This window comes from Falco peregrinus, chromosome 2 (genome assembly GCF_023634155.1).
Source record: "Falco peregrinus isolate bFalPer1 chromosome 2, bFalPer1.pri, whole genome shotgun sequence".
NCBI lineage: Eukaryota > Metazoa > Chordata > Aves > Falconiformes > Falconidae > Falco > Falco peregrinus.
The window spans coordinates 75,964,509-75,986,792 of NC_073722.1; the positions used below are offsets into that span (position 1 = coordinate 75,964,509).

At 44.0% G+C, this 22,284-nt stretch overlaps 1 protein-coding gene across 2 annotated transcripts; it reads right to left on the reverse strand.

Annotated features, from left to right (window-relative positions):
- Nucleotides 1-13,863: 13,863 nt before the first annotated feature.
- Nucleotides 13,864-22,170, reverse strand: SARAF (store-operated calcium entry associated regulatory factor). Of its 2 annotated transcripts, none has more exons than XM_027779938.2 (6): nucleotides 22,016-22,170; nucleotides 21,437-21,612; nucleotides 19,751-20,144; nucleotides 16,519-16,624; nucleotides 14,657-14,775; nucleotides 13,864-14,136 (listed from the first exon to the last, which is right to left on the reverse strand). In XM_027779938.2, exons 1-6 carry the CDS (start codon nucleotides 22,104-22,106, stop codon nucleotides 14,111-14,113), a joined length of 912 nt encoding a protein of 303 aa, XP_027635739.1. In that variant the 5' UTR covers nucleotides 22,107-22,170; the 3' UTR covers nucleotides 13,864-14,110. The 2 variants fall into 2 exon arrangements, with proteins under 2 accessions (XP_027635739.1, XP_005232614.1); XM_005232557.4 differs by having other exon boundaries at nucleotides 16,519-16,627.
- Between the last annotated feature and the right edge of the window lie 114 nt (nucleotides 22,171-22,284).

Sequence of the window (22,284 nt, forward strand, 5' to 3'; positions counted from 1 at the left end):
CCCGCGCCGGGGTCTGAAGAGTCCCGCTGGGCCCGAGATTCCTCAGGCTGAGCAGACTGGCGCTCCGGAGCCTTTCGGCGGGAGCCCGGTGCTTAACGAACCAGCACCACCGGGAAGTGCACGGAAACCGAAGCCTCCTTGTCCCGTCGGGCAGCTTGAAGCCAGCCTTGCACCGGGCCGCGGGCAGCACACGGGCGGCCTCCCTGGCCGGGGAAAGCTCTCCGGGGCCGGGGAAAGCACAGGAGGGTTTTGTCCTCGGTACGGAAAGCAGTAGAGAATTCAAAGCTTGGCAATGAAGGAGGACAAAGATGTTTTAGCGGATATTTAAAGTGGATATCTCACGAGCATCCCTGCTCTGTTCCTGTTTAGTCCATATCCCGACAGCAATTCCACCTCAGCTGAGCTGCCGATACTCCCAGGCCCCGTGGTGCGTCAAGTCAAGTTGCAGAACATTTTGTGGCTTCTCCCCCAGCTGGCCGAGGGATTTCATACGCCCTTTTCTTCCCTGGGTTTTGAAAACTGGGGGGGTTTGTAGTGGTTGTTCAGTAAAGACCAGCACAGAACACACCGCCCGGGGGCTTTAAGGCCAGGTCGAGGACTTCAGCTTCAAAGCGACTGCACCGTATTTAATTTAATCCAACCGTACAGGTGCCGGGGTCAGGCTGCGAGTACCAGACCGCGGGATGCAGACTACAGCCTGCTAACTCCTCCAGAGGCACTTCGACCCGTGTTTATCAGAATCCAAGCCCACATAATTACTTTAAATCGCTATTTAGGCAAACGTCAAGGTTTTAAAGCTCGCCCCAAAGCATGACTAGTATGGTGGCAGATGGCGAGCAGTAACCTTCCCAGCCTGTGCAGCAGGGCTTCGGGGTGCGCCTGGGCACCCTCCTTGCCACCACACACCCTTTGGCTTAAAACCCTGCCATGGTTTGATCACAGCTCAATTATTTGCATCTTTCTTTTCAGTGTCTGGTGAAGACCTGTGGTGATTTGGGCTTTATGCGGCAGGTTTGGGAGTTTTTTCCAGGGAAATATAAAAATGGACCCTTGCACCCCTTCAGTGTAATTCAGCTGTAATGTGGCACTTCCAGCTTTCAGAAAGCTTCTGAGTCAAACTCCGCAAAGCACGTAAATAACCTAAGAATGTAATTTTATTTCAATGAGGCTTCATTTTCTAGATTGGTTTAACGGTGTTTTGATGTTTCCCACCTCTTGCAAAAAATTTTTAAACGCCTTTTACAATTCACATTTCTAGAAGAGTTTCTTCATCATATAATTCCCCTGCACACCCTCAAAACTCATTTGTTAGCCATTACAGAAATGTTTCTGCGCTTGCAAATCTTCCCAGCTGGCCCTGCTTCTACTTAGGTATTTCTAGTTCCCAAGGGCAAGCCCCTTTCTCCAGCCTCCATATATGCCTGCCTGTCATTTCCTTCATCCAGAAGAGGAACTCTGTAATACGGGTATGACATGGGATGGATTTATATATATTTATATAATTTTTAATATAAATTTTTATATATATGCTATGTTACAGATTTATTTGAAAGAGGTCCCCCTAAAATCTTGACCTGAGGTCTATTGCCAAAGCATCGCACTTTTGCCACCTCCATGCATCTTTCCTCCTGCTTTGCTCCAGTTTGCAGCGGGGGTGCTCAGACCACAGCTGTGCTCTGGTGTTAACAGGCAGCAGGCCTGAGCTGCTCTTCAGGCAGAGAAACTCGAGTGCCTGGGAGGACAGACTCACAGCAAAGCTTTGCCTTTCCAAAATACATGGATGCGACTCGCTGTATTTTAGAAAATATACCTGGCTCTGCAAAATCCAACACAATTTTAGTCTAGCTTCCGTAAGTAGTTTTGACATCACCGTTGCCTACCCCTCTTCCTGATGAACTTGCCTTATTCACAGACAGCTCTTTGCTCAATGCTCTCCTTATCCCAGCCCCACACAAAAGATGCGCTCCCCAGTGAAAAGCTCCTTTGAGCTCTAAGTTGAACATTGTCCCTAAGTCAAGTCTGAGCCATTCACAAACCCCCTTAACTCTAGTGGGTGCCCCATCAGATTTATAGGTTAAAACTTGAGTTGCACCACTCCTTAGCTGTGACAGCAGTCAAGTGCTGTTCTCCAGTGCTTTCCAAAAAATCCCACATGTGCACCCCAAGAAATCTTAGTGGCACACGGAAGTGGCTACAGCAATTATTTTGTGGTTGGGATGCTTTCGAGCAGCTTGAATGTAAATAATTCTGCAGTGAATATGTATCCTGAAAGAAATGATCCACATCAAAGCCTGTAATGTCTGCAGAAAAATGCAATGGTAAATAAAAACTTCTGCCAAAACAAGGAACTTGACGTTAACGCTAAGATGGATTGTTTCCATTCTGGATCAGCTGGGAAGCAGGGAGTCGAAACTGGGTTTGTAACAGAAAGCATACTGCAATATTAACATCCATCTGTTACAAAAATAAAGGCACCACATTTAGAACTGTTAAAGTGTTTTAGATGACTCGAGGTTCCTAAGGGAACTTAGGTTCTTTCCTTTGTGTATAATTTCACGATTGGATTTGACGTAAGTGTCCTTCCCCATTCATTCTCTGGAAGCAGTTGTTTTGGTTCGGGGTTGCTTTTTTTCACAGCCTGGTTTTCCTCATCTGTTGTGTCTTTTTGTTGGTTTTTTTGAGTGACCAGATTGCTTAGGCTTCTCTGAAAGCACCACTATTAGTGTTATCTTAATAGTATTTTAATGTTTATCACTTCAACAGAGATCTCTTTACCTTTCAGAAACCAGTCTGACCAGATTTCTCAACTTTTGTACTCTATGCCAGTTTGCTGTAACTGTCTATGTTAGTGTTGTAAATATGTGTTTATGGTTCCAATGTTCTAAAAAACTTACATATTAATTGCTTCACTGCCAGGAAAATAGGCCCTACAAGCACTTGCTTTAAAAATATAATGTAGGATCTATTAACTTCTAAAAAGCTATTCAGAGCCTCACGGGATACATAGACTTCGCAGCATTGTGCTCCAAGAGGACTCTCTTTTGGTGCTAGTGGAGAAAAAGCATTGCTGCCTGGTTTAAAAAAGGTCTCCTTTTTTTTGTTTTGTGTCATATGCTACTTAAAACACACCTCCTGTTTGAAGGCCAGAATGGGCCAAAATTTCAAGCCATTTGCAGCATCATTTGCACTTCAGAAATTCTGCTTTTAATCCTTTTGAAGAAGCTCATTCTGCAGCTTTCAGAATATGCAGGTCTCATGACGACAAGAATCTAATACTTTTTTTTTTTTAATGGTCAGTAAAATTCTCTGACGCCTAGCCATTCTGCTGTGGCACCTCCTTCCTTCCAGCAGGAAGGTTTCTGCATCTGTGTGGTGAACAGGATCAGTAAAAAAAAAAACAAACCATATTAAAACTACCTCTGCAAAAAGCTCCTCTTTGGTCAGCAAGGCTGACTTACCTCACCTTGCAGGGTCAGTGGAAATGCCACGTTAGCTCTTCTGCCTAAAACCAAGTGTAATACGGAGACACTTTGTGGGAATACCAGTTTACAGATGGTTATCGAGACTCAGCTACTCATTCTTAAGCTCTTTCAGAAAAGCACACAGAATAGATTGCATCTATTATGGCTTTGCTACCTTCTTGGATAGGAGTTGATACTGTGAAGGGGCAAACTGGCAAAACCATAATTTTATTCAGTACAAAATATCATGCTCAAATAAGGCAGAGACTCTTGAGATAAGTACTTACTGAAAATAATTTTTCTACTCACAGGGCATTTCCTTAAAAGCCATCAGGCTTAATATTTCTACCTATTTTTACACAGCCTTTTGAAAATGTCTTTTGGCTGCTAAAGTATGCTTGTTATCAACTGCTGTGGCTGTGATTTTACCGAGCAGTTAAATCCAGTGTTCAGGCTGCCACTGCCGGACCTGACCCACCACAGCCACCTGGCTCCAAGCACAAACCTGGCACAAACACATGCTGTCAAGTCCAGTTCATTGCAAGATGCTCGGAATGGTTAATTTTGTGCCACCAGACTTACACAGCTCCCATTTATGCGGTTTCCAAATGATTTCAGGCCATGGAAGGGAGAGCTGGTAGGTACTGAGTGCTGTGGAAAACCTGCTCCCCAGTTTGCAGCTGGAAGCTGTACGGCTGGGTGTCAGGGCTAGGCACACAGCACCCGATCCTCTGCAGCGATTCCTGGCTTCTGAGCTGGACAAATAAAGTTGCCCGAGTAACTGTTTGGAGGGGAGGGTAATGTTGTATTTGGAGTTACAGTGCTACAGCCTGAACAGAGGTGCAGCTGCAACACATAAACCTGTTTTTAAATGCCTTTCTCTTACAGGAGCAGGGGAGATTGCACTGGTATAACTGGATTTGGAGCTGTACATCTTTTGTCTTGGGCGACGGCAGGGTAGGAAATAGTGTGCCTGGTGTTTGACAACAGTTATCTGGATGAGCAACTGTTTCTTAAGCAACAGCCCTCAGCTCTTTGCCATGGCTAATTGACAGCGACAGGGATTACGTGGGCAGGAGAGGGGATGTAATGGGCAGTTACTGGGTAAGAGAAAGAATAAGGGAGGAGGAAGGCCCTCTTTAGAAAGAACATGAGGTTCGTTGTGTGGTGGGGCTCAGCTGTTCTGATCATGATCCTGTCCCTTGGTTGCCCCTTCATTCCCAGCAAGTCAAACTCCATGCTGCACGCCTGCTGTCAGTAACTCTCCTGCTGGGAAGAGCCTGGCTTATTCCACTCAGGTTCAGAAATTCCACCAAACTTCCCTGAACACCTCTGGGTTTAACCCACAGTCCTCTCATGCCTGCTTCTCCCCAGGCTTCCTATGCCCGCTGCCTTGCGAGTGTCACTCAGCCAAACCCATTTGGGATGTTCACCCCATCTTTAATCGAGTGCTTTCTTCCTCCATGCCCTCCTGCACTGAGCCTTTGCCACATCTTCCGCAGCACAGCAGCCACTGCCTGTTCTCGCACCTCCTGCGGGCACAGGCTCACCCTCTGACACCCAGGCAATATTTATCCCTGAGCCTGACTACCTGGGAGAGCTCTACTTTTGCAGTCTGAGGGGCAAAAGGGGTTGGGGTCGGACAGTGGTGAGGGGAGCGTACCTGAAACCGTGCAGTAAGACAGAACTACACCCAGTGTTAGAGGCAGAAATGCAGTAAAAACGTCTTTGCCACTTGTTTTTTTCCAGAAGACATGAGGATGTATCTCATTCTATCAAGTCCCTGTTCACTCCGGCCCAGCTCTCCAACTTTCACTGTTTGCACCAGCACGACTGTACCGGGGGTGGGGGGAAAAATTGAAAACATGGCCTAGCTAAACACATAAGCTATGTGTCCTTTCCTCTTTGGCTCTGGTAATTGTTCAGTCAACAGAAACATCGTTTCACCAGCCTGAAATAATCCCCCAGAAGCAGTGAAGTGGATGAGCATTTTCCCAAGCACACTCTGTGTGCTCTTCCCTGGAGTTTTACAGGCTTTTCCAAAGGTCATCACTGGTGGTGATGCTGTGGCTTTCGGCACTGGGGAAGGCACACAGGGCAGGACACCTGCTTACCGGCTGGACGAAGCCCCCGAGGGTGTTTTTTGCCTTTTTGTTCCCAGGGTAAGCTGCGGGGCTGCAGCACAGTTTCCAGAGGTTTCACTGATGCAGCTGCACCAGTGCAATACTGACTAATGGCCAGGTTTGAACCAGGCCTAACGTTTCTTTTAAATACGGAGCATTCAGTGCTCTGTGCAGAGAAAATTACTTTTCTAGTGTGTGTGTGTGTGTGTCCCCTTTTTTTTCCTGAAAAACCAAAAAGCCCCAAACCGACAGCTCTGGGCACCAGCTGCCACTTCCCAGACAGACACCCCAGTTCAGTTAGGACTCTCTCCCTTTTCACTCTTCTTTTGAGTACCTCTGCAGCTCATCTCGGACTAACAAAACTGCCCACAAGGTAGCGAAGGAACGGACATAACGCCTCCCTGCCCCCACCTCCTCCCCTTGCAGGGCGACCTCTGCCCCCAGCTTTTTGTCTGGGGCACCAGATGGACAGGGATGGTGCCTTACTGGGGAGATACCGAGCCTGGTACATCGGTTTCCTCCCCCAGTTTGGGCTTGGGGCCCTGAGGCACTACTGCAGGATAGTAAAATCATGCCAGCCCTGTTAACTCTCCCCTTGCCAGGCAGCCAGCCTGCTTGGAGACCTTCTCCGGGACAGATGCAGTTGTAACCTGAAATCTGTGGGCTTGAGTAGCACGGTGCATCGTTAGGGAAAAATAAGCTGAAAAAGCTTATGGAAGAAAAATAGTGAAGAAAAAGCAAAATGCAAGCTCTGTTCCACGCTAATTAAAGGTATTTCTCCCTCCAGATCTTGCATGACTTACAAAAGTAGACTGCTAAGGCTAGAAGCAGCTCCTGCAACCCCCCTGTCCTGGGTGGAAAAGCAGACTAGTGTGCTGAGATTTCATTTGTTAAGATCCATGAGATTTGTTAAGATCTGTGACATTTTAAGATCTTCTCTAGATCTAGATGTTACGTGACCACTGTAATAACAGCACATGGTGTAATAGCACAGACTACAGCTCCATCTCTTGAAACACAAACGAAGTATTTCATAATTGGCTTTTCATTTATTTAGGATGTTCGGTACAAATGGCATAGTCATCCAAAATGTTAACCATGCCTTTTCTCCCGATTTCAGTGGGTGATCAGGCCACTTACCGAGATGAAAGAACGTAGATTTTACTTCATCATCAAAGTCCTAACATTAATGTCTCACGCATAAATTTTCCTGGAAGATGGTAATGTTACCTGCCCTTGTCTGACACTTTGAAAAATTAACACTTGTTTAGCAAAGTGTGAAGGTGTCTGAATGCAGTAAGGGCAACTGCTTATTCAAAACATCTGTCTAACAGAAATGCTGAGTAAGGGGGTGCCAACCATCTGAACTTTATTATGAAGTTTGGTCTACATTTAAATTTTTTACCCAGCACATATATTGGGTCAGGAATGCAAAATACCTGTACTCTTCTCTCTTTCCACCTATGCCAGCAAAAGCTCTTGTGCAGTTACAGGCATGCTGTTTGCAGAATTTCAGTACATTGCGCTGGGAAAAGTGCTTATCAGCTAGCATTACCTTTCTGCACTAGGAAGTGGTGCTAGGAGACTTGTCTTTGTATATAAGGATGTAAGAACTGTCACGCTGCCTCAGAGGAAGGCTCTGTCTACCCCAATACTGGACTCTGATAGAGGCCATTAACACCTTCTGCTTCTGGAATTCAAGATCTAGGGATTTTTGAGCCAGAAGTCACATAATGGCTCAGTCACTGATGTGTTGACTTTCTGAGAAATCACCTAATCGTTTCCATTTCATCTGTGGTTTTGGCCTCTAAAATATGCTGCGGTAAGGAGTTTCCTAAACCGGAGGGTTTGTATTTGGAGGTGCATGTCTCTCTGAGCTGGCAAGATTGTAAACGTGTATGGTTAGGCCATACATTTGGAAGGAGAGGAAGAGAATGGCAGGGCTGGCCTGACCCAGCAGCTGAATGCATACAGTGTCCTTGTAAGCCACGTGCAGACCGGGGGATGCAGCTCCTTTAGCATCACACTCCAGCATATCGACTGCCTTCTCCAGAGCATCCCACATCATTTTTCAAAGGTTGCTGATTGTTCCTTGCCCTTGCTTCATTTGTCATTCCAGGGCATAAAACATTCCCATAGCTCAGCTGTCTTCCTGGGCCTCTCCTGACGTGCTGTCCAAAGGTCATCAAACACAACCTTCCCTCACCCACAGCCTCTCGGCTTGGAGGTCTGCCAAGCTGAGGTGAAGTGGTAGCTCTCGTTGCTTCATGAGGCCTCTCAGGTGCTTGAGCAAACAGAGACTGGAGAGGAACAGATGCCTCTGCAGCACGTTCAGGCTAGAAACACTCCCTGGTTCCAGCCCGGGACTCCTTGCTCTCCCTGCTCTTCTCAGGCTGAACGCTGTCGGAGCAGCTCACGTTTCTCTCGTGTTTCTCTCTCAGCTGCTGCAGAAAGTTCTGTTTCTCAGTTATGCCCAAAGCAGCTTTGCAATGTAAAAGTCAGTATCTGTCCAAAACCTAATTTCTCTTTAGCAGCTGCATGAGTTGAACTAAAAGAAATGTATTAGTACCTTGGGTAAAACTGGATTACTTCATTCAAGTGTGGTCTTCCTCTCATCACTTACGTTTGCGCTGTTTCAGCTCTATACACATTCGCTTAAGTTACAGCCTAATCCTCCACTCCTTGCTAAAAAGGAAATAAATCCTTCCACCTGTTATGAAGGAGAGCAAGTAGAATTAACCACCCAAGCTTGCCAGGAGAGAATCACACTGCACTGTGACCCAGGCGGGCTGGCTGCTTTTCCAGTAGTCAGGATGAGGATGCAGGATTTACCTACATAAGGAAAAGAGCCTTTCGCTGCTGACAGTAGGTGTCAGCAGCAGATGACAATTTATGCTGAACAGGATCTCCTTGACTCCAAAGCAAAGACAGGAACAACTTTCTGAGCTGTTTCAGCCTGCTTTGAGCTTGATTTTTACCTCAATTTCAGGAACAGCACAGAGCAGTTTGTTTTCTCTGTGCTGCAACCACGTGAATTTCTGCACTGATCTAACTCCACTTGTTAGTGCTACCAGTTCCTTGCAAGCTACAAAGAGCCCCCAAACAGGTCTGACCTTATTGAACACCAAACCTGTTACCGTTCCAAGTCTCCTACTCTTGCTGGAGTGGTGCAGAAAGCACTGGTGGTATTATATAAATCCACAGCAATAAAGTAATCCTCCTCCTCCTGGAAAAAGAATGTTGATAAAGTATTCCCAGCATGAAGGTCAGCTCTGCAAAGCTGTCCCACCTCAACATTTTATCTGTTAATTTTTTTTTTATTTTCCCCTCAACCATAATTGTTTTCTGTCCATTAAAGCAGATGTGATGCGTTTACAGCTGCTAAATGACACAAAAATGACTACAGGAGTTGACTGGGAGATGAATAACTCCCATTACAGCAGCAAGAGGTATTTTGGATTGCTGATAATTTCAGTGCTGCCTCAATAAGTAAGTCCACATGCTGATTACAAGGGTACAGGAGACATACAAAAGATGGCTAGCAGGGGCCATGATCTCGGGGCCATGATCTCAAGGCCAAATCTCAGAGGATCCTGTACGACATCCAAATGCAGCTGGAGAGCAAAGACTGCACAAGAGTCTCTGTGCCAGGGAAGTCCCAGCAAATCCAGTGAACAAGCACCAACTCCCTGTGCAGGAACTGCTGTTCAAGCAGACAGTGATTTGCATCCACCAAACTTCACAGTGGGTGAAGACTGAACTGGGCTATGGCTCAGGTGGCCCTCGGAGCACAAGGTGTCAGCACATAGCTCTGATAATCGCCCTTAGGACTTCTTTAGAGATACAGGATGAAACTTTCAGCCCCAGTAAAACAATCCCGACACAACTGCTGTCAGAGCTGCCTAATATTTCCTGCTGTTGTGGAAGAAGAGCAATCCAGCAGGACATACTGGGGGCAAAGACTCCACCTGCAAGCCTGACTTTGGCTAGCGCAGGTGTAAACTTGCTACCCTTCACCATGCTTGCTCGCTGCTCTTCCCATTTCTGGCCTTCTTGGTTCATTCCAAGACACACTGCAGCGGGGAAAACACACAGATGCAGGGCCAAGTCCCCTTTCTTGTGCTTGGCGATAGCATTGTGGCATTTTCAGAAGCATCTGGTATCTTTAAACGCACATCTACCTGCAGGATTTGCAATGGCATGCCTGTGGAATGGCTGAGATAGCACAACCTAGGCCAGCTTCCTGGTTGTACAAGTCTTAGTCATTCCTAAGGTAGGATGGAGAGGATGTTTTCAGGTTTTCTCCATGCTGCCAGTTCACCAGTCCTTGACCTGCTCCAGCCACCAGCTGCCAATACTGTACCCTTGGCAAAAACGTCTCTCTGACAGACCGCTGAAAAAGTTCTTTTCACAGACATACTGCCCACGAAGGTAAATTTGCAGCCTGACATTTTGCTCCCTTGACTTCACCTCAACCTCTTCCAGTCCTTCCCAGCTCAATGTACTTTTTGCAAGTGCTTGTCACTTCCCTACTGAAGAAACATTGATACTCAGCAGGAACAGGGGGAACTGTAAGGTGGAAGACTGTGGGAGAGAAGAAATACAGGCCACATAAACAGTCTACTGATTATTTTCATCAGCACCAGCAAAACACAGCTGCAATAGAAACAGAGATGTCAGAAAGAGAAGTTTACCTGTGTCAGGCACAAATTTGCAAAAACAAGAAAATTGGCTGCAAAGGAAGGTTTCGGCAAAATGCTGAGGGTTATGGAGCCTCTCCTGCACAACACTTAGCTCTGAACTGCCCCAATAGGTATGAAAGGAGAACAAAGGACCCAGCAGTATGCTTTATTACACACAACACTAAACAGCAGCACTGTCTCTTGGAACAGATTGCACCTCCATGAGACTTTTTTTTTTTTTTAAACTGTTGTGGTTTTGCTCATATACTTCAGTTTGGAAGGAGCTGGGCTATTTCTGTGCCAGAATCACTGGTTGATACATACTCTGAAAATACCAAGAACTGATACTAATTTACTACAGAGGGGAAAATACAACATTTGTAATTGGTGCTAAATGGACAACAGCCTGTGTACAAATACTGTGCTTTCAGCTTTTACATAGCTGTGCAGGCAGCCATTGCATGCTACTTTATTCCAGCAATTTCTCTGTGCAACAACTTCTAGTGCTGGAAATCATGCCACCTGACTTAATTTCCTTTTTGGAACTTAATGATGTAAAGTGATGATCACAGAAGATTATTATTTTTTATTAAGAAAACCAACCAACCATCTCACCTTGCTGGTAAATCTAACACACACCTTGTACCCAGAGAAAAAACCAAGTTGCATAGCATGCCAGTCTGCAGAACTAGCGAAGATCTGACCTGGGAGCTGAGTCACAAGACAGAGTGGCACAGAGAAAGCTTATCTCTGTGCATCTTTTTTTTTTCTTTCATCACATGCTTCAGGGGAAGTCAGCTGTAAAACCAGGAGTTTCGTTCCTGTAATGAGCTTTAGCTTTGTGTGAGGATGTAAGCCATGTCAGCGTGTGAGCAGAACTAGTCCAAGGTGCCAAACAGAACTGCAATTATCCTACAACAACATTTAACAGTTTAGGCATTTACATATGCCTTGCAACTATGAAGCTGCTGTGAAGATACTGCCAAAAACTCTGTCCGGGAGGAGGAGGAAGACTAGGACCTTCCAGATCAGATGTTTAGGAAGGAAGCTTAAGATTTCTCACAAGCATCAGTTCTTCCACAAGTCCTTTTCATTCAGGAGCCTCACCAACATCCTTGATCACTGATCAAGGAAACTTTTATATCAGAATTTGCAGGCCTCCATTTAACCCTGCTTTACCACTGCCAAGAAGCTGAACTGCCTCTATGAGCAGGCCATGTCCCTCTTCAGCAGGGATGCATTCTCAGTATAAGAAGCAGATCCATCAGCTGCTGTCCCCAGGGTAAAGCTCTGCTATATCCACAACTGGGAACAGCGGCAGCGATCGTAACTGCTTCTGAAAGCTTCGGCTAATTACCTTGTAAAACCAGGAACTCCCCGACATAACGGAGCTTTTCTGCAGGCATATGTGAAACTTTGATTTATAAGAAATCTTTCATTTCCTTACGTGGTGCATTATTTTGCTATTGAAAATCCAACCAGTAAAATAACTCAGTCTGGTTTTGTTCTGGTAAAACAATATGCAGCTTAGCAGCTCTGCAACTGGGGGTAAATGATGTTATTATACCACCTGAGAAGTGGACAATGAGACAGAGCTGACCCTGAAAAGCAGACAGTGCCATCCCTGCAGGTCTTAGAATAGTGCTTTAAGGACAAAAACACTCCTTATTTACTTATTTCATTACTTTATTAAAGGGAAGGGTAAAAACGTGCTATAAACAGATTCACGAACTATGGTAATTTATCAGGTTTATGCATCAGATCACATTTCATACAGAAACTATAAATACAAGTAAAAACATTGTCCAAAACATTTCACAACACATCATAATTTGAGAGCAAACCTCACTTCAAACTACCCAGTTAGCAAAAATCCAGTTTCATTGTTGCGTAATTAGTTGGCAGGGAGTATTGACTGTACAAGTTGCAACCTGAATACACCTAGAAATAAGTAAAAACTCTGAATTTAAAGTAAATTATTTTGCTATATTTGGTCACAAAGATAAAGATTTATCATATTCTATCCCTAACAAACAGTAAAACTTTCTAATAGGCCAACAGTAAGGTCTTTGCTATTTCCTTTCTAGGTTGACAGAACAGGCTATTAATGAAGAAATTTCCCCCCCAGTCCTCAAGCAGCTCTGAGAAGCAAACCAGTATTTTATCCTCAATTTATCAATTTTATCACAATGCTCATGTTTTCAGTGCAAGCTCTACACTTTTTTATAGCTTCCATTGACTCCTTAAAGATTTCTATGTAATTTTTGTGGTTGTTGCTTAAACCACACATTGAACTCAAGTATTATCATTTGAGCCAATTATTTCTGTACTCATGAATGGACATAGCTGCTGTTTGATGAGTAACACTGAAGTCACCACCTCAGACTAACCATCCCTGCTAAATCTCCTTGTGGAGGTGCAGCCTGTAGCAGCAAAACAGCGCTTTGCTTTTGCTGTAATAGTTTACATCAACTGCAAGACAGTATTTTCACAAGAATGAAAGTTGTGGTTCTCAGACTGCTACCGGCACAGAAAAGCTGTGCACACACACGCTTCTAAGCGGTATTAGGATGGCCTCTGGAGAAGACCTGGTGATCAAGCAGCCCATTTTTCAGTCCTTCCCCCTACCCCAGTCCTGAGTAGTTTCTCTTGGTTTTTTGCAGAAATGCCTCTCCCAGGGCACAGTCAATCATGCCAGAACTATATGACACTTCTCAGAGCCCCAAAACATCAAACCCTCTCTGCTTCCTGCTCTTTGACAGCACTTCTTTTTTAAAAACCACATTTGAGGGAGTTTACATCTCATTAGACATTCAATTTCCTCTCTTTGCTTAGTCTCAGGGCCTGCCATGCTCTAGAGATACTATCAGCTTTGGATTAAGACTGCTCCCTTCCCTTTAGCAAGGAGCATCTTTGGATTACTGTGTCCTGGACAGATCATTTAGCAGGACAGATTGTTCACGTAAGTTGTCACAGCACTGCTGACAGCCACTGTAAAAATGAAAGTCCAGAGCCTCAATATGGGCAAAGCGTCTGTAGCCACCTGAATTTAAGTGACCCACCTTCCAGAAAAATTGTCCAAATCAGACAAGGACCATCTCAACTCATTTCAGGGTCCCCCCCCCTCCAATTTATACACAGAATTCCCCAGGTTTGCACAGCCACTTGAATAAACCCTAAAACATGGGAGTGTCCTCAAATCTGCAAATTTTGGCTCCAATTTTATATCTGTCATATAGCACAGATACAAGCATTATGTTAATGTTAGTCTCTGTATATCTATAGTTTTGCTTTTTTCCACTAATGAAAAATGCCAATGCTCATCTTCGTAGCTGACTGCACTTACAGTAACGTTCACATGAATTTTATGAAGACAAACAGAAGTAGCTTCAAAAAACCAGCACCCCTTAGGTATCAGGTGGATTACACACTAGGCCTTTCAGATGCTGGACCACCAAGAAAAAGAAGAACACTGAGAAATTCCAAATTCAACAAAGTTAAGCCCCAAACACAAGTAAGCCACTTGCTTTGAAAATCTGGTAAGGCTATCATTGCCGTAATTCCTCAAGCATAGACAGATATATAGGCACTGTAACATCATTCTTAACCTGGATGAGTTTATTTTGTGTCTTATGAGAAGCTGCTGGTTTGAAACAGTGGATGTTCCAGCACCTGTGATACTCTAAACAAGAGTGAAGGTCCACGTTTCCACAGGGAAAGAGAGGAATCCTTTGCCTAGTCCTTCATACCTCATATCCATTCTGAAGCCTACTACTAATAAAAAAAAGTACTAGTACACAGGAAGAGTTAGTTCAATCACTCAGATCCTGTAACATCAAGAATTTCATCTTCGTTTTGTGCCCCCAAAGCCTGCAAAGAAAAAAACCGAAAACACTGTCAGCTCCACCATAATCTTTCCACTGAGCTCTCTAGTTCTAAAAAGGCTAAAGGAGGCAAGCAAGATGAATTAAACATATTTACATAAAGTAGAACAGCAAACAACTGTGGGCTGACTGGCCTGAAATACTCTGTTCTTGCAGATTAGACAACCTGCTTTCTACAAAGAAATCAGTTTTTTTGATGTTTTCTAGAGAAGGGCATGTATAGTGCACACCAAAGGGGAAAGCTTTAAACTAATGCACCTTACAGATGAAGACAAACCCAGTAACAGTGGTACCATGCTCACTGTAGGCCTGGGGAGCTTCACATCCCACAGTGCTGCCCTACTTCCACAGGAAATGGAAATAACGGACATTGTTACATGCCCACCTATACCGATTGGTAAAATAAAACAAAGAATGTTTGCTAAACCTCAGCTAACATCTGAGGTTTAATTTTGATAGATCAAAGCCTCTCAAGCTTCAGGAGATTAAAAGGTATTTCGCCTTACCAGAAGCGGTTCTTGTTCCCGAACTGCTGCTTTGTGTGGAATTGCTTGACTGCCCATTCATTGGAGGTGCTGCTGCGGGATCTGTCCACATACTGCAGTATGGGGAACGTGGCTGTGCTCTGGTGAGAGACAGAGTAGAAGGAAGACTTTGGTAGTGACCTTATGAAAAATTAAGAAGTTACCATTCCAAACAAGTGGACTGCATCTCTGAGGGAAAACTGTAAGCAGACAGTTGTTTCAAAGCTGGAAACCTCCTTATTTAATGTAATTAACATGTTGAGAGCAAGGATATCTAGGGTTATATATCAGTGTTTGACTCGCTGATCTACATTACTTGCTTCTATAGATATGGAATTTCCTGCTGTTTAAATTTATGAAGAACTCTCTCACACTTTCTGACACCAGCATTTTCAGGCACATCATTTCAAACAACTAAAAATTAAAAAAAAAAAATAGTGGGCCAAAGACTGTTTTAAAGGAAGAGATGCCCAAGTTAGGAAGCTTGTTCATGTACTTGGACTTGCATATTCAGTTAGGCCTCTAATCTTGTACCATAAGAGGTGGCTACTGAAATGGGGTGTGTGTGTAAATCAAGGAACCAACCTGCATGTAGATATGCACATGGGTCATGGTTTTGAGACTTAAGAAATAGTCAATAAAACCTTGAACACATTATACCTTTTAAGAATTTGCAGTGGGATTAATGTAATAAAACAAGATCATAATATCCTTTTGGTTGGAAAAGACCTTAAAGGTAATTGAATCCAAGATATGACATCTAAAGCTCTATTCAAAGTAATTTTGTAGTTAATTTCCACTGTTGATAGCATCACGGTCCCAGTTTCATTTTACTTGACTCTGAGATCAAGACTGCACATTAGACACTTTAGATCTAAATTATCTTATCTTCCAAGTTTTCACTTCCTCAACAGGCAACCCTGATAAGGCTTCTGTCATTACCAAAACCCCGCACTTTACAATGGAGGAAGATGATTTAACACACTCCTGTCTACATGATCTTACTCCCAAACTTTCAATATAAAAACCCCTTATGTATAATAACTTCTGTTATTATATTTAATCTCTTACATTACTGAATTCCTCCAGGATTAGACTTGATACACATGCAGTTATTTGATCACTAAAGGAAACTGCCTGGGCTCTAAAGATTCCCTGCAGGAGCCATGTATTTTCTTTAGCGAAGGCTGAAATGGCAGCAATTGCTCCCTTTAAACTGTTTATCTAAACCTAACGCATTTTAAAAGTGTTTAGCAAATATGATGAACAGATGTTTACTCCAGCACTGAAAATGCTTTTGAATGCTGTTTCTGTTACGTTTTTCCAAAAATGCAACTTATGTATGACCTGCAAGTCCTTTGGAAGACCACACCTCCTGTATTTTAAACACATGGGCCTTCAGGAGATTAGATTAAAGGCAGTTTAATCTGACCACACCAGGTATCACAGAAGAGCAGCTGCCATCCAGACTGACTTTAGGAGAGATAACACTGATACAGGAGACCTATCTGCAGACAGTTTTATGCTTATTATCATCTGTGAAGTCTGCAGATGGAACATTTAAATGTAAAATCATCTTAAATTTGCAAGCCATGCCCAGTCAGAGTAATCAGCTAGCTAAAGCAGAATAAAGAACCTCCGTCCTCCCAATTTTAGTTCCCCAGAAACATGTTTAAAATGGCTCTGCTGGTGGAGCTATAGACTGCTCCTCTATTGTTCTAGAGGTAGGATTTTACAGCTTGAACAATACAGGCCTGAAAGCTTAGAAACAATGTAAACAGAGTATATATGACATACCCCCTGAAAGCTTAAACACTTGGAGTCTGAGAGCATGCATATTTTACCTGTGACTGCCAGCCAAGTAGCCTAGCAAGCCTCCCGCTCCTAACCCAGTCCAAAATCCTGGTCCTGAATCGGTTCCAGGAGATGAATGAGTCCCAAAGCTGTTGTCTTCTTAAACAAAACAAAAATGGGAAACATCTGTTAGTGCCACCTAATCCTCAGGCTAGCTCTTGCAACAAGACTCTCCCCTGTTAAAGATAATGGAAAATTAAACAATAAACTCCACCTGATTTCAGTAGATCCTTGATCAAGTTTAACTTGAAAGGCCTCACAGTTCAGAAAGCAGGAAAAAACATAAATGAACACAAATGTAAAGAGTTTTACATTAAAATTAGCTTCCGTTCAATCTCACAGCCCTGATGTTTGCAAAACATGGCAAAGAATTCCTGCCTGCAGATTTACAAACAGACAAATTAGATTAAAAATAGAAAAGGAAATGGAGAAAGAATAATCTGCTCAAGGTCACATAGCAAGCCAGAAGCAGACACAGGAACAGAAATCAAATACATAAAACCAAACAGTGAAATAACCACTAAAACACAGAGCTTCTAATCTCACTCAGAACAGCTGCACATTTTGAGTAACAGTGGCTCAGCCTAAAGGCTAAACTACTTTGTATTGTTTCATTTCTGGTAATCCTAGTCTGGTATCTGTTATCAAAAGATATGCTAACTGCAATCACATTGCAAAGTTTTTATTATGCGTGAGTCACCAAGCTTGACAAATACCTTGCTGAAACTGCAAGCGTATCAAGTGGGTTGTGGGGGGGAGGAGAGACACATTTTTTTACCTGTGACCTGCATAACATGAGGTTCTGACTCAGAACAAAATGCCTTCCATTTAAAAAAAAAAGAGAAAATGCAAAACCGAAGTAGAATCATTTGCTGGTCTAGAGAAAAACATGGGTGCAAGAATAAGCTTCAACCACAGATTTAACACGTAAGGAAGTGTAAAAGGCAAGGACTGAAAATAACATCAGGGCCTCTCTGAAATATGCCCACCTACACAAGCGGGCAAGATTTACTATGTAAAAGTTCTACAGGACTTAGTTTGTCACCAAACTGGTGTGGATTGTTTATAGTTACGGAAGAGACACCCCCACCCCCACCCCCCGTTTAAACAATCAGTTTACATCTACATTCGATTTGATGTTGAATTTCATTTTGAATGCATTGGGGGAAAAATGAATGCTTATTGGGTCAATAACCATTAAACTATGCTGATCTGGAACACTACCAACAACAACAACAACAAAAAAGTACTTAATTTACTATAAAAACAATGTTAATCAGGGAGATGAACCAACTCGTTTGTTCAAAAGCACCATGGCTGAATGTTGACTCAAAACTGAGTCATTTTTTACTGAAATATCTAGAGTAAACATTAAGGAACATGTCAAACCACTAACAGAGAAAAAGTAGAATTTAATTAAGATAGGCTAGCTAAACAAGTTTCACAGGACACATTCTGCACGTTAAGGGGATTTTAAAATGAAGCAAATAAAATATTAACAGCAATAAGTCAACAACATTGCTTTCCATTACTGTGCAGATTTTCAAAGACTAAAAATACATTCCCGAACACAAAGATGTACACATTCAGAGATCTGCTTAAATGTAAGGCAGACACTAAATGCATGAAGTAGCATAACACTTCATATTTTTAAGCTGGCCCCACATTCAAGGAGTTTTCCTCCTTACTTTGAAATCTAAGGAAAAATCATTGATATTAATTATTAAAAATGTCATAACTTAAGCCTTAACATGCACATTGGGAGCCATGTAAGTGCAAAGTATTTTCAGTAATTACCACGAAAACTTATTTTCAAGGCCCTACCCTCGCTAGATTTCAGACTCTTGCAATGACAATGCAGCGATGCAGTTAACTGACAAGGAACAGGATGGAAAAAGAGAAAGTAACTCTTCATTCGTTTTGCTTGCTCCCAGTATGACAAAGACCTCTCTTATAACCATGGTTCTTAGTAACTGTTTCAGTAATGCCAGTGGCAAGTGGCATGCCCACACAAAGTCACAGATGCACATGCAGGATAGGCAGACTGTCTGAAGTCTGAAAGAACTACATCGAAACCGATTTGCAAAGCCACTAGTAACACAGAAGCAGAATCCCTTTAATTTTCTGCTGCAGGTACATCTGAAAGTTTCTGGGGCACATGCCCTGCATAAGGGTATCCAAAAGAGTTATACTGGCACCCTCTGTTGGCCAAGTGGCTCGAGGAAACCTGGAAGAAAGCATTAACAAGCATCACTAAAATACAAGCTTTTGACTAAGCCTTATCTGTTCTATTTTTTGACTTGATAGACCCCTTTCTCTCATGAAAAAACCCACAAAAACAAACAAACAAACAAACAAACAAAACAAACAAACAAACAAAAACCAAAAAGGAAAAGATTGAGATTATGCGACTTGTCAGAATGTAATTTGCATTCCAGTGCTGTGAGCATCTCATGTTTGCAGGGTTAAATGAGTCGGTCAGACACGCGATGGATAACATTTATTTCCCTTAGACACCATGACCACCTAAGGCTGACCACTTTCAAGTGACAAAAGTCATCAGTTTTCTGGGAAAAGATAAAATGCATCTTTTCCTAGCAGTAGCTCGGTCACTGCTTATACAATTTCCAACTTCAGATGAAAGGCATCACATGAGGCTGAGGTGCTGCACCTCTAATGATAGTTCACAGACACTGTTATTTGCTCTGGGAACCAAATCTTCCAGCCACTGGGACTACACTGAAGCACCTATTAAAACGGAGGACTGCTACATGGCACTCAACTGCATCAACTGCTCTGTGAATGAAATCAGGAGTCAGCAGCCCAATGGCTTAAAGATCCTTCTGCAAAGTTTTAAAGTGCTTCTTTGGCACCCGTTTGTTTCTGCCTGGGCAAGACTATTCTCTCTTCCAGATCACTTACGAAAATCACTCTTCCCTCCCACTACCCTCCTGTTTCACAGCGTTTGAAAAGAACACTTGCTGAGCATTTCCAAAGGCTCAAAGGGCAGCTTGTTGCATAGCCTGCCCTGAAAGCCTATGGGAAACCAAGTTCTTATTTTCACTTTTGAACAAAGAACAACAGAATGCAACGCTGCAGCCAGTGCAGCAGAGTCAACTGCCAATGCATTGGTTCTAAGTCTATCCCACCCGCAGTTACTGCACATAAAACAGTACAACACTGCTTGCTCTTTTGAGTATTCTAAATGGCTGAGAACCCTACCTGTGAAGGTGGACTTAAAACCAGGAGGAGGAGGTGTTTGCTGACTCTGCCAGGAAGGCCTAGTGAATCCATCACTGCCCCCAAAACTCTGGGTTTGAGGCTGCTGGTTACCAAGGAAGAGCTTGTACACTCCAAAAGCAAGAACCAGAAGAACAATTATAACGATCGCTCCAGCACCAGAATCGGAAGATTCTTTTCTTGACTGATAATAGCTAGAGCCAAAGCTTCCAGAGTTCTTCACTTTCCTTTCACCTTCCTCAGTCAGCTCTAGCCTGAACAGCAAACTACAGGAGCCTCTTAAGATGTAAGGATCATCTGGGTAATCGTAACCTTCACAGCTCACTTCCATTTGTCCGAAACGGTCGGTATTTTCCAAGTCTGCTTTGCACTCCCACTGAAAAGATAAACACAATACAAAGTAAAACCTGCTCCAGAGATGAAAATACCTGTTTTATTCTCCAAATATGCTCTGAAATAAGGCTATAATTACTAACAAATTATGTAAAAGGCCACAGGGTAAGAAATTTTTGAGCACTCTTATTTTGAAAAGGACTAGCAAACTGACGTTAAATAAGAATGTTTTTTCAAATCCTAAAGTTAAAAAAAAATCCGATCTTTCAGAACACAGAACAGTTACAACTCTGGAAGATTTTGTTTTTCTTCACAGAACAAGTTTTTCAAGTATCCCTTCTTTGGTATAGGAACACTTTAAAAAAACCCAAACCTCTGTACCCTGTGCGACAGTTACTTAATAAATGCCTGTCCCACATAAACTGGACGGCATCTACAAAAACGTAATATGGAAGCCTGAAATTCACTGCACCTGATTCCATTTGCATCCACACAGAAATCACGAAAAATTGGGACAGACATCATTCGTCACTCATATGCAACACTTCACAATCAGAATGCGATTTGACAGTTCAATATATGAGGATTCCTCAGTCCCACATTTCCTTGAAGTAACAGAACTTAGGTATCGCCTCTAACTGCAAGTGACACGTAATGGGGGTGGGTGGAAGTAGTTTCTGCATTAATAGTCCAGGACAGCAGTACCAACTGCCAATTCAAAATTGACTGTAATTTTACAATATTGTATCAGTTTTAACAATTATCTTTATGCTCGATTCCTGGTTAATCTATTGGCATAAACGTACGTAATAGCTATCAAAACAGAAATACATAATTATTTACTGACTAGTACTGACGCACTAACATGCAAGAGGAAGTAATTATGTCTGAAATTTAGTTTTTAAAAGGTAGGGCTGAAGAGATGCAAATATTTATTGCGTTTCCAACTCTAATAAAAATTGGAAACCCATGCAGCAATATCAAAGCAAGAGCACCCTTTGAGGTTCACAAAAAAATGGAAATCATGCAGCAGTAGCAAGAGCACCCTTTGGGGTTCACAAAACTTTGGTTTTATAAACTTGAGGAACATTTTAATTAAAGCCAGCGAAGGTTTGCTATGCCGTGTTTTTACATTAGGGCCTTCAGGGATATACCCGCAGCAGTTCTGGAAAATCCAAACCCAAGAAGTATTTAGGTTGTTTTAGTTGTCAAAGGTCCTCTAACAAAAAGCAAACTGAACGGGTACGCTAGCCCACGACTATACCCTCCTTCAAAAGTTACCAAATCTGGGGGAATAGGATGCCATTAAACATTTACCAAGTTTTAAACAGTTACCTGTACATCATAGCCATCCCAACCTTTGTTGTAACACTGGACAACCTCAGGGGTACGGGAACATCCAGCCGTGCCTCCCGTGCACTGCAGCTGCGGGACGGCAGGTGTCCGCCGGGACGCGGTGTGCTGGCCTCGGCGCAGGGTGAGCGCCCGCACCTCCCGCAGCAGCACCCTCCCTGCAATAGGCAGCACAAAGGTCACCGCAGCCACCGGGGCCTCCCCTCGGGAAGGGGCTGACGGCACAAAGCCGTGAAGCGAAGCTCCAGCAAGCGCCCGCCGCGCCGAGGGGAAGGCGGCGGCTCCCCGCTGCCCTCGGTGGGGGCGCTGGGCCACCCCCCTGAGCGCGCAGCTGCCGGGGACCGCGCGGCGGGGCAACTTGCTGCGGCACAGGCCGATTTAAAGGGAGCTCAAGCCAAAAAGCCCTCCTGCCCGGGCCCCGCTACGCCCCCGCCCCAGGCCGCCGTCGCCACCCCAGCGGCGCTGCACAGCGCTAGGCCGTGAGGAGAAGCCCCCGCCCTGCCGCCATGGAAGGGACAGCAGCGGGGCTCGCAGAGACATGCTCAGCCCCACACATCTCACCCGGCTGGTCCCAGCACCGCGCGGGGCCGGCGGCAGCACACAGGAGGAGCAGGAGCCCGGGGGAGACCCCGGCCCGCCCGACGGCCACCATGACAGCTCCCCTGACAGCCCGGAGGTGAGTCAACCCCCTTCTCCGGGGGAGGCACCTCTCATTGGATAAGTCTACCGGAATAGGCGGGGCCTGACAGGGAGCACGCGCACTGCGGCCCCGCCCCGAAGCCCCGCCCCGGTAGCCCCCAGGGCCAATAGGGGCGAGGGAGCGGTGCGCG

Bases quoted from the DNA above. Each gene is read 5' to 3' on its own strand.
- SARAF (XM_005232557.4), bottom strand. From the start codon at position 22,106: ATGGTGGCCGTCGGGCGGGCCGGGGTCTCCCCCGGGCTCCTGCTCCTC. The intron at 14,776-16,518 runs GTAAAATATGCA...GTCTCTCACCAG, and splicing joins TACTTGGCTGGCAGTCACAG to AGCACAGCCACGTTCCCCAT. The intron at 14,137-14,656 runs GTAAGGCGAAAT...TTTTCTTTGCAG, and splicing joins GGGAACAAGAACCGCTTCTG to GCTTTGGGGGCACAAAACGA.